The 17,642-nt window shown below is 39.8% G+C and overlaps 1 protein-coding gene across 1 annotated transcript; it reads left to right on the top strand.

The window, feature by feature from the left end:
- Nucleotides 1–3,595: 3,595 nt before the first annotated feature.
- Nucleotides 3,596–17,155, top strand: LOC105191261 (kynurenine/alpha-aminoadipate aminotransferase, mitochondrial). The gene is made up of 9 exons (XM_011154539.3): nt 3,596–3,718; nt 9,665–9,793; nt 11,266–11,453; nt 12,462–12,632; nt 13,424–13,684; nt 14,320–14,499; nt 15,073–15,199; nt 15,906–16,114; nt 16,524–17,155. Exons 2-9 carry the CDS (start codon nt 9,727–9,729, stop codon nt 16,599–16,601), a joined length of 1,281 nt encoding a protein of 426 aa, XP_011152841.1. The 5' UTR covers nt 3,596–3,718; nt 9,665–9,726; the 3' UTR covers nt 16,602–17,155.
- Nucleotides 17,156–17,642: the final 487 nt, after the last annotated feature.

The raw sequence follows: 17,642 nt of genomic DNA, 5'->3' as shown, positions 1-17,642 counted from the left end.
ATCAATGGCCATGAAGTTTCGTCTGGATTGGCACACACTGCGGAGCACGGATACGATCTCTCTCTCTCTCTCTCTCTCTCTCTCTCTCTCCCTCCGCTCGTTCAGGCTGTCGGACGACAGGCTCGCGGGAGAGACTCGGCCTGCAGTGTCCCTTTGAAATTCGGTTCTGTTCCTAGGGACTCGCCACGGAGCAATGGGCTCCTGTCGCGTAATGGACGATGTCGTGCGAGCGAATCATTGTTCGAGTTAAAACAGCGAACTAAGAGACGAGTAAAAAGAGAGGTGCCGCAGGTACATCCGACTTCGGAGAGTAGTGACGTCCGACCTTCCGCTCTCGCAAATACCCTCCCTCTCCGGTAATTCCATTCCACAGACATTTCCCCGCTTCGTGTAAGACGTAGGTCTGCCGATCGCGCGGCTACGTCCGCTCGTTAGCGGGAAAATAATGAAATTTCAGGATAATGGGTAGGCAATTCATAGTCGCTGAATGGTTTCTATTAATGGTAACGACACAGTCGGCGGTCGAAGGCGTCGCGAGGGATCAACGAGAGGAATCGTAGGAAGACAATCTCCCGTGAGGAGATGGGCCTTTTTTCCTCGCCGCTCCTGCACCGCCGTTGGCACCAGCAGCGTTGTCGTCGTCGTCGTCGTCGTCGTCGTCGTCGTCGTTGCTCTACCGCACCGAGAGCGCGATGATCTATTTCCTATCGGACTCGTTCTCTCGTTTTTTTCTTTTCGCCTCGTGAACCGACTCGACTACGACGTCTACGATGCTTCGTCCGGTCCGTTAATTCGTCTCCGTCCTTTTCCTCCGTTTCACCTGTGGCGCCCGAGAGGGTTCAGCCTACCTACGGTGGCAGGCGGAACTGACGGAGGAGGTGATTTTAGGTCGGCTAATGTCGTTTCGCTTTTAATGAACTTCTCCGTTCGTTAAGTACGTTTCTCCATCTCCGACTTGCTGCCGGCCGAGCGGCACCTTCGTCGAAGCCGGAGCGAGGAACAGACATTTTCCACCTACGTCCGGCTCTCAGCCGGAATTCGCGCCTTTGCATCATGCCCGCATCCGCCGGCACACTTGCGGTATAATGCGAGTGTGACCTGTCGCTTGGAAGTATGCGAAGTCGCGGCTGTTATCAATCCAATTCTACCGAGCATCGCTTTCATTGCTTCGCATTGCGCCACAGTCACTTCACCAGCGGTCGTGTCGTTACGTCCTAAGAACGTAACGGTGCTTTTCGAGGTAGCTAACCGGCTTACGGTTAGACCCGAGTCTGACTCGGGGTAAGATTTACTACTTCCAGATCCGCCATTTTTGACCTGTCATTTTGAATTTTGCAACAACCTCAAATTTGAAATCAGCACGTTCGAAAACTATTATAAAACATGAAAGTAAATATTTTCCTCCGCAGAAAAAAATTTAACCATTTTGATACTAATTTCTGTCAGTAAATGGAATCGCAAGAGGGTTAAGGAGCGCAGAGCGAAGAGCGAAGAGCGATTTTGCGATAAACTAACCTAAAGTCACTATCCTTTCTTACGATACTTCATACGTGTACGCGAAGATGTCAGCAGTATGAAAGGAGCGCTTGCTCTCTCGAGACTAACTGCAAATATTCTGTCGTCGGATGTGTGCACGTTCGCGTATACGGTTATTACAAAATAAATATGAATATTTTTAAGCAGACGTGTTGCTTCTCCCTCATTCGTAGTAGGTATTGATCTGAAGCAACATTGAAGTGTTTTGAAATGTCGCGCATAGGCAGTTTACACACTCGGTTTTAAAACCGAGTTTGATCACTTTTTTTCGAACACAGCCGATGGCCCAATGAGAGAACTTCTGGAAATTAACCACACTGAGAGAAAAGTATATGATATTTGGAACTATAATGATATAATAACTAAATTATAGTCCGAAATATCATATTTATAGTAAGTATTACCATAATCTCGGTAACGATTAGATATAGGCATAGTATAACCAACCACATAATATTTTTACTAAGAATTATAGTAAGTTAAAGTGAAATTATTATATGGATGGAAATATAAAATGGTAGATAAAAGTAACTCTTTTATATAGTCAATATTACCAGAATATTTGCTAAATGATAACAGATGTAACTATATGAATATTAAATCTCACTATATTTGTGAATGAGAAATTACCATATATGTGGTAAAAGTAACTAAACAATTATTTAAGACAATCATTGACTATATATTTGTGTTTATTCTGCTATATTTTGTAGGTTTCCACGAACTATAAAAATATGGTTGACGCCAAAATGAACTATAAAATATAGTGAGATTATAGTTGATTCAACTATATTTTTCTATCAGTGCAGAAACAAGTTTCTCCATCGGTTGCATTCCAAACTGTATCGAAAAAGAATGCACGAAGTATGTCAGAACCAAGTGTGTGTGTGTGTGTGTGTGTATAATATAATGACGAAAGATATATTAGAAAAGAAATATATATTACGAAACGCCAAAATGTCGGTTCGATTGTTTATGCGAGAATTACGAGGCATTCGTAATTCGTCACTCGGCGCGTGGTTGAAACCGCGACAGTCTTAATTGGATGTAACCCTGATTGGACGTAATCTTCCCTCGTAACAGCGACGATGCGTCTGAGGAGACATCCTGGCGAACTTCCGCTATATCTCTCAATATTATTCCATCCCACAATATTATTCTCCGGGCATCGATTAACCACGTCCCGACTATATCTACGTCGTTACCTTGTCGTTATAGATATACCAGCTTGTCGCTTGTACAAAATGAGCTCGCGGATAATGTTCAAGCACCCGCTGCATTAATGCGCATCCCTGCCGGGCGCTAATTGTCGCTGTCGTCGAACGACAAAGTTACTCCGCGAGAATAGACCAATGCGAAGCGACACACAGACGCGATACGAGTTCACGAAAATGGGAGAAAAAAACAATAAATGTTTTTGGATTTCGTCGAGAAAAATTCGACGCGGTCAACAAAGCGGCAGCGGAGCCATGTCGTCGTCGTCGTTACGTTACTAAACGAACCAAATATTTTTCTCCGGGCAGCGACGATTACGAGCGAACGTTTCAGGATACAGAGCGAAGACAGTGTGTAACATTCCTCGCGATTAAAATTACATCTCGGATCAATTAATCGGTGGGCGTGACGACGAGTCTTCCAAGAGTAACCACAGGCAAGTTTGTCTTACGAGAGAGACCGACCGAGAGAGAGAGATTCAATTGAATGAGCTCGTGGATTGACGTTATCGTTCAAATCTACGATTAAATAGTAACTGGTATCGGCAGTCGGAGCAAGTTATCTGCCGATAACCATCCCGACCCGCGCAATCACGCGGAAGAGAGCTTTTTCCTCGATCGAGCCACGCGTTTTCTTGCTTCTTGGATTTAAAAGTCGTCATCGGTCGCTCGTGCTCAATAGCAGCGTCCGGTGGGCACGAAAAGCCGGAAGGATCTGTGCCATCCACGTTTAACTAGCCTGTCCATGATCCGCGTCGAATCTAACGTGACGATTGTAAACACTTCGCGAAATAGCGACTATATTTCGGATGGTCGGCGGTAGCGCCGACTCAGTGGGTCTCGTGATTTCCATTTCGGTAGACTACGGAGAGACAACAAGCCGCTAGATTCCAGGAAGATCTATTTTCGTCAGGATTTTGTCGCGATCGAAGAAGAATTCTCGCGATTCTGCCTTTTCGTAGGCAAAGGTGAGGAAAAACGGTGTGATTTGAACGCGGACTATCGACTATCCAATGGAACGTGTCTCGACAATGCCGATCGCCTCTCTCTCTCTCTCTCTCTCTCTCTGGTGTTTCTCTTTCTCTCTTGTTTTCCTCTCATTTCCACAGCAACGATTATCGACGGTCATCGTTGGCGCATTCGTAGCACCGAAATGCCAATAAGTGATCCCCGTCATATCGCTTTCGACCGGTTTTTCTATTCTCCGTCAAACTCCGCAAAACTGCGCCGGGCGATTTTCATTGAGAAGCGTGTCAGCGCGATTTCCGCAGCCAAAAAGTCTCGCTTTACGTGTAATTAATGATATATAATATGCCATCAACGCGCACGGAGCGCGAAATACCCCCGCGCGTATCCCGTGTGTACAGGATTGATGCGTTAAGCGTTTATCACCGCGTGCGCCTCGATTTATCGGTATCGAGAGGGAACAACGGGTGTGTAAACAGCCCGTAACAATATTAACACCCGTATCGGTTCGCGTGTGCGCATGAACAGATGACTCGGCATTATAAATAAATAACACTGAACAAGGCGTCATACATTATCGGCGCCTGACAAGCTTCTGAATCTCGCGATAATGCCGTCGAGTCCCGTGAAAAATGCGAGATAACCCGCGCTGGGTGCGCGCGCTCTTCATTTTGTTTTCGGCCGCGTCCGCGGCTGTATGTGTATGTGTGAGAAAGAGAGAAGAAAGAGGAAACATCATATATACTTCATTATCGCGCCATTATTATCGACACAATGACGTCTCTCATCGGTTTCCGTAACAAAGGCAGGAAGATCGGCGAGATGTCAGGGAATTCGCGTCGCTGGCCGTTCAGTCATAGACGACGGCCGCGCTCAACGCGGGCTCAAGTGGCGCATTCTTGGGTCGTGAAAAATGAAAAAAGAAAAGGAAAATATTGGTATTATGGATGTCGCGTGTCATATCAAAATTCCAGGTGCTTCCGCTGCTTGCAAATCGGACTGCGAGTTTCGTTTTGGCGCTTTTTTGACGAATTGGACAAAAATACCAGTGCTAGGACACGTATCCGATTTGAAATATTCTCAGTGTTTCGGTCTTTAAAAAATCCAATATTTAAACTTTCAACATAAAACATACATTCTGTGATGTTTCTGTGAACATATTCTATAATGTAAAAAGAGTTTAAATATATGTATTTAAAAGTCCAAAGTCACAAGTCCAAAGTCAAGTTCGTATCATATGTTTAAACTTTTAACGTAGAATATATATATATATATTTTTTTTTTAATGTATACGTACATTCTTGAATGTTGAAATATTTTGAATATATACAGTGGCGTGCAAAAGTTTCGAGCCATAATGTCTTTTTAAGATGCATGACAATATATTGACTTGCTCTAAAAATTAATTATATAAAATAGTTGACATAACATTCTTACAAATAATAGTACAATTACAAAATTTTGAAATTACATAGTTTCTAATTATTTAGTCATATAATATTTACATGTGTTCAAAATTATTGAGCCATATTCTTGTTGTGACTTTATGAACCCGGTTTATTTACGTTTCTTATGAAACTCTTTCGTAAATATTTGCTTTAACTAAGTTTCAGTCTATTGTCTACGGCAATGCCGAAACATACAAGCCTTCAGTTACGCAAAGCCGTGATTAATCTTCTTCAACAAGGAAAGGTTTCTCGCGAAATTGCTAATTGCTTATTAATCGATAAAAGTACTGCAAATAGGATTATTGCTAAATATAAGTTGACGAACTCTCTAGCTGATAAACCACGAAACGGTAGACCTCGCAAAACTATAAAGCGCGTCGATAAAATGATTAAAAGAAAGTCGATAGCAGATGTTAGAAAAACTTTCATGGATACTTCTCGAGAACTAGGAGAAGAAAATCTTGCTGATATTAGTCGAAGTACAATATCTCGACGTCTAAAGGAAGTAGACCTTTTAGGACGTGCTGGTGTAAAAAACTATTAATTAGTGCAAAAAATAAGAAAGCTCGATTAAATTTTGCGAGGAAATTTGAACATTGGACTGAAGTTGATTGGCGAAAAGTATTTTTCTCTGACGAGTTTCTCTGACGAGAAAGTTTCAGTTATTCGGAAATGACGGTAGAAAGTATATACGACGTCCAACAGGCACAAGATATAACTCAAGATACCAAATTCCTACCGTAAAACATGGTGGAGGTAACGTGAGGGTTTGGGGATCATTTTTTTATAATGGAGTTGGTCCCTTGGTTGAGATCACGGGTACTATGGACGCTATAATGTATCGAGATATATTGACGCAGCATATGCTGCCAAATGCAATTCGAAACATGCCGCGTGGTTGGATTTTCCAACAAGATAACGATCCCAAACATTCATCAAAACTAATAAAAGAATTTTTCATCGTGAAAAAAAATGCGAGTTCTTCACTAGCCCTCGCAATCGCCGAACTTGAATTCTATTGAGCATTTGTAGCAAGAACTCAAACTACGTACAAGAAATAAGAAACACTCCAATAAAGCTGAATTGTGGCAAGATTTGCAAACTCAATGGTAAAATTTACCTCAAGATCGCATTTCTAATTTAATAGCATCAATGCCTCGCCGTTGTGCTGCAATGATTGCTTCTAAAGGCATGGCAACAAAGTATTAAGTTTAAAAAAACGTTGACAACATTTTCTGTTATTATTTTTCAATAATACATTTTTCTTATGCATAAGAAAACTTTTTGGCGCAATACTTTTGCACTGTTTGTAATGGTGTAAGACATTGTGTAAAAATTAAGTATTTAGAATTATTAAGAATTTGTAAAGTTTATATATTGTAGGACAAATAAATACATTTTGTTTATATATATATATATGTGTAAAGTTTTTAGTGCTCATTATGAAATGAATATAATTGTGTGGCTCAAAAGTTTTGCACGCCACTGTAAATACATATATTCCACGTTGAGAGAGTTTAGATAAATTGAAAAAAAAGAGCTATTTTAAGGATCGAATACTACATATAAAGAATAAAAATGTCTAGAATTAAGTATGTATCCGGCATTGGGAGTTTTACCTTAACGATTGGCCACAATCACGGCGTGTTGTTAATCTCGATTAGAAACCATCGACGCATGCATTCTTGACTCGCGAATTTTTCACGACGGCTCGACAATGTCGCGTCGCATCGCGTCCACTCGCTCGCCGAATATCCGACGTCGTTCCGCCGCTGTGGCTGGTGGATGCTGCTGGTTTGTCGTATTACCGTTATCGGACTTTTCAACGATTTCGCAATTGCCCGATGTCAGTTATTAACGACCGATTACGCGTGCAAACACATGCATTGTTGGCGTCAGCGCTCGCGTTCGCGCTCGCGCGCGTCACGTTCGTGCGTGCGGCGTACATTCATGACGCGAATAAGTTATATCATTCCCGCGAATGATAAACATGCGGCGGGAGAACAATCGCGAATTACGGTATCGATGTGATTCTAAATCGCATCGGGCTCGAATCTTGTTTCGTCGTCGCGTGTATCTGATGAATTCTCTCAATTAACAGAAAATGTTATCTAATTGTGCGCGATTCTAATTGATAACTCGCGCGCGACACGCGGAAGAAAGAGGGAGAGTTAGTAAGAGCGAGCGAGCGAGCGAGCGAGCGAGCGAGAGAGAGAGAGAGAGAGAGAGAGAGAGAGAGAGAGAGAAATATCGAAAGACGTTTGACTCAACGTAAACATATCAAACATTGCGACGTGTATCATAAATTAATTAAATACCCGCCTCTTTGCAAATACGCGGTGCATACCACGCAGCTCTCGTTGTACGATCGACTAATAACGCATGACGGAAAAATATGTAAACACGGTCGCCGGCGTTATGTACCAAGTTTGCAGTTAAGAAAGCGTAGCGGAGTGCGCGATAACGTAACGTTGACCGCAATTGCAAAACATTTCGTTTTCATCAGCCGTTTCAAGCCTTTCTTTTGGTCCGCCTCGTCGTCCCACCGTGCGTTTTTTATATCGCAGTACTTATTGCGATACGCTGATATCAATTCCGGCAGACTGTTGCGTCAGAACACGAAGCTAGAAGAGAACTTCTAACTGGACAACACAACATGACGAGAGAAGAGGGGGAACGACGATTTTTCCGCGTTAAATAGTCCGTACTGATTATACTCGTGACTTGCTTGCCGGCGAAGCCCCGAAATTTCTGCCGCGTTTGTGCCCGCGTCTCTCAGTTCATCGTACGCGATATATATTTATAAGAAGCAACAAGAAGTCTCTCACCGACCAGCACCGTCGAAGGCCGACGGAGAAGGAGACCATTGGCCTTTCTCCGAGCCTTTCGACGCCGCTTTTAGTGCCGAGCGATCGTTCGCCGCGATGCGAAGACTGATTCTCCCGCACGACGTGTGTGTAACGGACGACGGTAACGCGCGCTCGTGTGGAATTTCGGAGGCAAATTTTCATCGCATTCGTTGATTCATGTAATTGTACGTTTAATTGCATCATGGTTATCACCGACACGTCGTTGGAAAAATAGTTCGGGAGAGATCATTAGAACATCATATTGCTTCCGTAATGTATAACGGTATCACCCCTTCATTTCCCAAAAAGTTACATTCTTTATCTTCCTTCAAACAATATATACTGATAAGCATTTCACAAATTGTTTGAATAACCTATCGCTATTTTTAAGCAGAATGTACACAAGTTCTTATTCAGATTCGCGAAGCGTATCGGAAAATTAATGTCAAGTTTCATCGCGAGAGTGTTTAGGCGCTGTAAATGATTCTAGCGTTCATTGACGAGCGCATTGTGCTCGACGTTAATCAGCTGACATCGGGGAACGATTGTCACTTTATGCGCTAAGGAGATTCCGGGGAGATTTTGGGAACGCAGCAAACCGAGGAATGAAAGCGTGTGGTGGGAAGGTTCTAAAAAGAAAATATCTATTCTTTGCACTCCTTTCAAGTCATGCATGATAATTTAAATAGCTCGAAGAGCTATTTAAAATGTGCAACGTTGCAGTTTGCAATAAGCTAGAAAATCGTGAAAAATTGATACCATAAGAAAACGAGTTTATCGAAGGATTCCAAAGTGTTTAGAAAATTTGAAAATAACTCAGCGTAAACGAGAAAATCAGAAGGACACGCAGTAAATCAACATCTTATTGTGGTTATATTTTTCCGGAGTAATAAAATGAGCTAAGTAATTTTCAGTTCGTTACTGTCTATTGCGAATCAGAATTTCTGAGATATTTTTTCATTTCCCAAATTTTTATACGGATCCAGTATATTTTTGCGACGGTTCCTTCGTTCTTTTCACAATTACTCTGACATTTGTAAAGAATTCGTCTTCCATCGTGATGTAACAATAGCGTCAACTTACGAAAATTAGTATCCGTAATTTACATTATCAGAGAGATAATATAACCAAAACACAAATGACGTCATAAAAAACCGAAAGGGGAAAGCTATTAACACTCCTCTTTCCATGCGGACATAATCCTTATTTAAATATGTTAATGTTATCTGACGCAATGTCCAACGTTATCTGGAAATATAAAGGCAGACTCAACCGGCCGCGTCGTCAGTGTTGAAAAGGGTGACAGAAGCGTGCGGGACTACGTGAGAAAGAATGCGTTTTTGACCAGCTCAGTGTTCGTTCGACTTGTATCAAGACAGAGAAAGAGAGGGAGAGAGAGAGAGAGAGAGAGAGAGAGAGAGAGAGAGAGGTGGAAGGAGAGAGAGATACAGTGATAATATATATATATATATATATAAAGCAAGAGCGAGTATACACGATTGTTACATTCTATAAGTTTCTCTGTTGTTTCGGATTGAATATAATTTTTGCTCGTTCAATTACGGTCGCCTGTGATGAAGAAATAGTCTTCGAGTAGCGATCGTATGTAAAGACATCTGTGTGTATGATAATCGACGATTATTCAATCCAGAAAAGTGCGACGATACGATCTTCGTTGTCAAATAAGTGTACCTCAATCAAGAAAATTTCAAAATGGATTATTCCTACTTCAAGACGGAAATGTCCAAGCGTAGACGACCTGCCACGACACGGGAATTGAGTAAGAATACAACATTTATTTTCATCTTAACTCATGTGCTTAAGTATGACGCGCTGATAATGCGCAAAGTAAATCAGCCAGATTTTAACTGTTTGCTTTCCATTCGCAAATATCTGCTAACATCTCTGTGCCGATGTATCAGCCGCGCATTGTAATAATTAAATGTACGGTGACTGGCCGAATTTCGAAATTTTCCAAGTTTGGTTATAAGGAATTGAAAAATTATTTAAATATTAAAAAATATTTTAAAAACTTAAAACTATTTTTATTTTAATTTAAATATTTGAATTTTAAAATGTTTAAAAATATCTAAAATGATTAAAATATTAAAAAAATGGTGATACAATGAGACGTTGAAAATTCCAAAGGTGAATATATACTCGCTCGTAAAAAAAACGGGCCACTAAATTTTAGCACAGTTTTCTGCATATCTTTCAATAGCGATAACTCTGACAAAAATCATTGTACTGATATGAACCAAGGCTCCAATTAAAGCTTGGACATTTCTTGTCAACAACCAAAAACCTAAAAGTGAATTATAATAAATGTTTTACAAAATGACGGATGTTAAAGATAGACTTCGATTAATGGGAAAAAAAATTTGTCTTTCAACTGTTGCACCGCTCAGGAGAATCGGTCCTCTGGTACAAAAATGTATGAGGTTTAGAGCTCATTTATTTCCTAACAAATCCACATTTTAATCATTTTTCTACGACCTTTTTTGATAAAAATAAGAAAAAATCCGATCATCATCGTCATCATCATCATAATCATCATCATCTACCATCACGTGGAATATCTTGATCGAGTTATATATTAATTTCCTTTTTGAAAAAGTTTTTTACGATAATTTTTATTCTGAATCGCAGGCTTTATGGAAAAAGGTTGTCTATTTTATAATATTTTTTTTCAAAACGGCATCTTATCAACTTTATCAAAAAAGATCGTAGAATAATGATTAAAATATGGATTTGTTAGGAAATAAATGAGCTCTAAACCTCATACATTTTTGTACCAGAGGACCGATTCTCCTGAGCAGTGCAACAGTTAAAAGACAAATTTTTTTTCCCATTAATCGAAGTCTATCTTTAACATCCGTCATTTTGTAAAACATTTATTATAATTCACTTTTAAGTTTTTGGTTGTTGATAAGAAATGTCCAAGCTTTAATTGGAGCCTTGATTCATATCAATACAATGATTTTTGTCTGAGTTATCGCTATTGAAATATATGCAGAAAACTATGCTAAAATTTAGTAGCTCGTTTTTTTGCGGGTGAGTGTACTTTGAGTTATGCTAGAGTATTTTCTGTTTTTATTTAAATTTGAAGCTGCGAATGTATGTAATTATTTCAGGATTGATAATTGTCATATGTACAATTATTCGTAGATACACGGGCACTCCTGCATCGGTAGTCATTGATCGGAGTATCAAGAACACGAATGCGATGAGATTCCTTTCTTTCTGTTCCAGCTAAAATGGCGTATTCCGCATCGAAAAGCATTATTTCCCTGGCGGAAGGAATGCCCAACGAAGAAACGTTCCCGTTCACAGAAATCTCGATTAAACTCTACGACAACTCGTCTTTTACTCTCGACAAGAAAGAATTAGCCGCCGCTCTCCAGTATATACCCACACAAGGTTATCCTCCCCTCGTACAGGTAAAGAAGATAATCTCTCTCGTCGCATTATCATCGCCGAAGTAACATCCGTGATATCTCATATAATCCTGAAATAACGACATGTGAGCGTTTCAACTTTATCATCGACATTGCTTTTTCGACTTGTAAAGACAGGTGAAAATCCGTCGTGATGCAGAAACAGCGTAAAAGCGGAATAAAAATAAGACAAGGAAGGAAACGTGTCAATTAAAAAGTGAGAAATTGTGAAAACGTGATTCAACTATAATATCGTCGTAATATCGATGATATTACTTTCATGCTCGTCAAGAGATAGATAGATAAATTTAGATAATTAGAAAAATAGATAGATATAGATAAATTTAGATAAATAGAGATGTGCGCACTATTCGAATTCGAATCGAATCGAATTGAATCTAATGTAATTCGATTCGATTCGAATCCGAATCCCTATGATTCGAATCTGAATAATTCGAATAGGAATCAAATACATTATCGTTTGCGTGCAGCAACAGCTACAAAATGAGCCATCTGAGCCTGTATGTTTGAACCCTTAACTTGTAATTAACTTAACTTATAATTAATAACTTAATTATAAATTATTTTAAATATTTAAATATATATTTTATTTTAAGATGATATTACAATATCAATATTCCTTTTCATATTAAAATCTTCCATCATTATTTACATGTTTAATAATCATGTTAAATTTTTTAATGATTCGATTTGATTTCATTTGATTGGATTTTAATTCGAATTTAAAAATGAGATTCGATTCAATTCGATTTGATATAAAAATTCTTGATTCACACATCTCTAATAAATAGATATAGATAAATATGAGTATGCACATACACACACACACACACACACACACACACACACACACACACACATACTCTCTCTCTTTCTCTCTCTTTTTCTGATGTAATCGACTGTGTTGTTACATCCGGATTTTTTCCTCTTTCAAGATAAGGGAATCATCTACAGTGTGTCTAGCAATGTCGAACACTAAATTGATTTCAGGCCCTCCGGGAATTCCAGAGAAGGGCACACGCGCCACCCTTATGGGAGAGCCGCGACATAGTCGTTGTTTCGGGGGCTCAGGATGGCGTGAGCAAGGTTCTGGAAGCTGTGATCGGCACTGGTGATCCGATCTTGGTTCCCGATCCCTGCTATCCTGGCGTCGAAATTGTGGTAAATAGATACGCTTTCATTAGCGAGAGAGAAATCTGAGAAGAAGCGCGAGTCTCTCGGGCGTCGATCGATCGAAATTGGTCTAATTAATTTAACGTTGTATACAAATTGACCAAAGACCGAAAAAAGAGAAGAAATTGCTTCTCACACGTGGCACAGGAAACATGAATATTTCCCAAAGCAAAGAATTGATATATATATATATATCTCCAATTATTTTCATCGCGAATTGTATAGTTTGTTCCAGACATCGCGTGCGTTCCCCCGTTTAGATTGAAAAAAATTTTCGACACGATCGAAGTCGACAAAGTGGAACGTCAAATAATATTTTTCAATTATGAATCACTGGAAACGAAGGACTACTTATGAATTAAGCGATGCAAAATAGATCGCAATAGTCGCGAGTTTTATCAAATTTAAAATAGGACTTACTTCATAAATTTTCATTTAATTTTCACTGTAATTCCGAGGGCACTTGTAAAGAGAATAATATCACTATCAAAGAGGTTGAAAACAGATGAGGTATTCCGAATTTTACGAAAGACTAATCAATTCAATCAGTGCCAAAGAATCTATAACTGAATAGAATTTTGGGAAATACTTTATAGCTTAAAACAATCTCTTTTTAACTACCACTTGGCACAATCTTGACATTATCTTCGACGCTTCCACTAATGTATCGCTTGGTTTTATTTTTTGCCGGCGAATCGATATCGGGAAACATGTATATCGGTAGAAATGGACACATCATTTTATTACGATAACATGAGTATCGTTGATATGTAACCAAGGTGGCACCTCATCAAGCGGAGGTCATAACAATCCCTCAAGACGACGACGGTCCTGCTCCGGAAATACTCAGGGAGATCCTGAGGAGCCGGAAGTTGTCCGGCAAGAAAATGCCGAAGATAATGTACATAAACGCCACAGGCACGAACCCGACCGGCATCATTATACCTTTGGAGAGACGAAAGGAAATCTACCATATTGCATGCGAGTACAACTTTTTGATCCTCGACGACGACCCTTATCACTTCATGCATTTTGAAAAAGTAAGAACGATAAAGTAAGAATATTTAAGAGATTATCTTCTTGTTCGTTTTATGCGCTTGCGTCATGCGAGAAATCGACAAATGCGTCTCGGTCAAATTGACATTGAGTTATTTGATGTAGAAATCATCATGATGCAATTGAACCGATAAGATGTAGAGGTTACACAAGAACACTTGAAGAAGAAAAAAAGATTTTAATTGCAGTAATCGTGGACTTCGAGAAAGAGGGGGTGTCACTGAAAATTGAAAAAAGTTCAGGACAAAGGATATCGCTGATTATCTCTCGACGCAACATATCTGCAAGTTGAAGTTCGAGCATCATCGATATTGCCTGTGCGCGTATGACACGCGCGTCCTTCGTTTGCTCTTGTCCAAATAAGACGTCTATCAAGACTTATTCAAATACGCGTCTATCGATTATTGATTATACAATATGTTCGTGCACTCGTGCACACATTAATGCAAAATTAACGCAACATTTAATTTATGTCCGACATGTATAATGAAGTAATCACTGCTATACCATCTGTGACCTCGCGTTATCGCGACGATATACAAAGACGTCATACTTTCGCAACGGTGTCATGGCAGTAAATAGCCCAATTCTGAAATAAATCGTACTTTTCGTCACGCAGGAGGAACCTCGGTCCTTCTTGTCGCTCGACACGGAAGGTCGGGTGATCAGGTTGGACTCGTTCTCGAAGGTGGTTAGTAGCGGCATTAGGGTGGGTTTTGTGACCGCCGCGGCCCCGCTGGTAGCCAGCGTGGAGCTTCACCTACAGAGCAGCCATCTCCATGCGCCTACTTTATCGCAGGTTGGTACCTCTTTTTGCAAGGGAAATCTTTACCCTTTGTGGAGAAACGTACCCGTCGCGATTCCCTGCCGCCGATATGACACGAATTTCCGCGTCGGAAATGCGAGGCTGCTTTGGAGACTCATTGCTTTGAAAATTGTCGATAATTATTTTCAAGTTCTCTTCCTTCAACTTGATGATTCACCCGCAAGACACCTATCGACTTTTCGACGCGATTCGAGAGATAAATTCTTAACGAACGAAAATAAATAATAGGTCTCAAACATCCTATGCAGCAAGAGGCGTTGCTGCGGGTGCCGGAAGATTATTGCAATGAAAAAGAAGCGATAACAGTTAATATTATTCTATTGAATGGCGAAATTCTTCCGCGTGGAATGTTGCACACATACATGCACGCCCGCACATATGCACGTACAATTGCTTCGCGTTTAATTATTATACGCGAAACAAAATGATGGTGACGCGTGTCAGTTTTTATCGCGACTTAAACACGCCGAACGCCTCAGCGCGTTTGTTGCGCCGCAAAGCGAAGGGAGAAATGATCAATAGAATCGGTTTCATGCTCGGTTTTAGGTGATACTCTACAAACTGATGAAGATGTGGGGTTACGAAGGTATAATGCAGCATTACATGAGACTGAGGTGCTTCTACAAGGAGCGAAGGGACGTTATCGCGGCGTTGGCGCGCAAACATTTAAACGGTGGGTATCAACAGTCGTTCGAACTGATGGACTCGACGATAATCTACGAGAATGTATGCGGCGAACTACTTATTTTTAATCATATTCTTTCTATGAGCTCATTTGGGATTATATCTTAAGTTCTATTTTGGAATAATATTGTATTCTAGTGCGCAAGTTTGAAAAAAAAAGTATCTTGATTGCTCATAAATTAATTTGAAGAGAAAAACTGAGGAAATAGAAGAAAATTTAACTTATATCTCTGCGTCGAGGAATTACATTTCTGTGCAAGATTATTTTGGAGGCAGATTATTCTCAATTGTTTTGTGATAATTATTTTAAAAAATTATAGATATAAATATATTGAACTTTGAACCTTGAATCTTGAACCTAGGCACAATAACCATCATATAATTGTAGATTATTCTAAACGAAAAAGTCCTTTTTACCATTTTGCAAAAAGTACGCAAAATTTTCAAGTTATCAATTAAAAGACCTTTCAAACGTGGTCATTTTCGATCATTAATAATTTAATAACTATTGCAAATAACTTTTGCAAAATGATAAACGTGACCTTTTTTCTCAGTTTGACCTGATTAATTTTTACAATTTTTCGTTTTCGAAAGATCCCGAACAATCTGTACATATATTATATCAAAAACTTAATACCATACAAATTGAGAATACAAATCGAAAATTGAAGAGAGAATCGCGAATTCATTTACAGGTCTGGTGGACTTTAATGTGCCGAAGGGCGGTTTCTTCCTGTGGATCAAAGTGCGTGGTATCGAAAATACATGGAAAATGATGATGCAGCGCGGTATCACGGAGGGTGTCATTATGGCACCGGGAGCCGCATTTATGACAGATACCTCGAAACCCTGCAACGCCATCAGGGCGAGTTTCGCCAAAGCTTCTTACAAGGACATGGATTTGGTACGTAGTCAATTTTTTTCTTTAATATCCTAAGATATCGCGAGCGTCGTTTCTACGATTGAATGAACCGTAGTCATCGTAAAAGAGCTTCAAATACATCAGAAAGACATTTTGATCGATACTTGTCGCTGATTAGTAATCACTTGTGAAATTCAGAGTAAGTATTCGTGTCACAAAGTGACACGAGCCGAACTGAATTTTAGCGTGTAATCTTCCGTTTTCTCTTGTTGATAATACTCTATTCTATTTATTTTCTTGTTGTTGGCAATAATCAACAAGTGTAAAAATTAGTCCATCGACGGTGACTACAGTTGTATCGAACGTTGCATGTCGCAGCAACGTCGCTGCTGAACTTTGGTTTAGAAAACTAAATAATGATAACATCGGTGAGTATGTGTAAATATTTCAGGCGATGGAGCGATTGGCGCAACTGATTAGAGCGGAGTTAACTAAGAATTACACAATCGAGAATGTGGACTCGCGATAACGCGAGTGATATCGCGCACGATGTAGTTGATATCGTGGGAATTGTAAGTTTCAGTCGGTATTAAATAAGAATGGGTGGTTGAAATGCTATTACTGCCCGAGTAGATTGCTTGGAATAAGATGAGAGGAACGTACCAGATATCGATAGAGGCAAACGAGCTACGTAAGATTAAGTATGGTGTACATTTGGCTAAACAGTGAGTGGTGTTGAGAAAAAGGTATCTGAATAATCATCATTTGCGAAAACACTGAACACAATCGAGTAATTTCTTTAACATTGTTTTTATCAATATTTAATATCCAATAAATTATTAATAATCATACATACTGGCGCCTACACCGTACGTGCCGCTCGATGACAACGACGCGGCAACATCGCGATCGACTTTCCATTAGCTATTTATCATCTATAGAATCGTTGGTAATTAGCTTAAGTACCGTTATTTTACATATAATACCCGCCACGCATATATTTGCTTCGAAGCGTCTGCGAAGCATATTCTAATCGATTTTTCTCCACATCTCTTCCTCCCTCTTTCTCTCTCTCTCTCTCTCTCTCTCTCTCTCTCTCTCCCTCTCTCTCTCTCTCTCTCTCTCTCTCTCTCTCTCTCATACAATTCAACGGACTTTTATCTCGCAATAATAGATAATGACGGAAACTATTATCCGGTCTACGAACGTGCTGTAGTATAAGTAGAATAAAAAGTCCGTCTGACTATCAAGTCGAATTATTTAAGAATAAACATTTTGATCTGACATTATAAGTCGTATCGTTCAAAGATAAAAAGGTTACCTGATTCGCCGTTGTGATTAGTTGAAAATAAATCCTTCCCATCTGCCACCAAGTTGAATTATCTGAGAATGAACAGGACACCCGTCGTTAAAAGTTGAGTCGCACTAATTAACAACTGTAATTAACAAATGTTCATCACCCACTATTGCACCAATCAACTTGAGAGATAAACGATCTGCCTAATCGGTTGAATCGTACCATGATCTCGGTTGGTCGGTCGAATCGGTGGCGGCTCGTAGCGGAGAATTT

The sequence above is a fragment of the Harpegnathos saltator genome, unplaced genomic scaffold (assembly GCF_003227715.2).
Source record: "Harpegnathos saltator strain DR-91 unplaced genomic scaffold, Hsal_v8.6 scaffold275, whole genome shotgun sequence".
NCBI classification, from domain to species: Eukaryota; Metazoa; Arthropoda; class Insecta; order Hymenoptera; family Formicidae; genus Harpegnathos; species Harpegnathos saltator.
The sequence above is the reverse complement of the archived record's forward strand: the minus strand, read 5'-3'. Positions and strand labels throughout refer to the sequence as shown.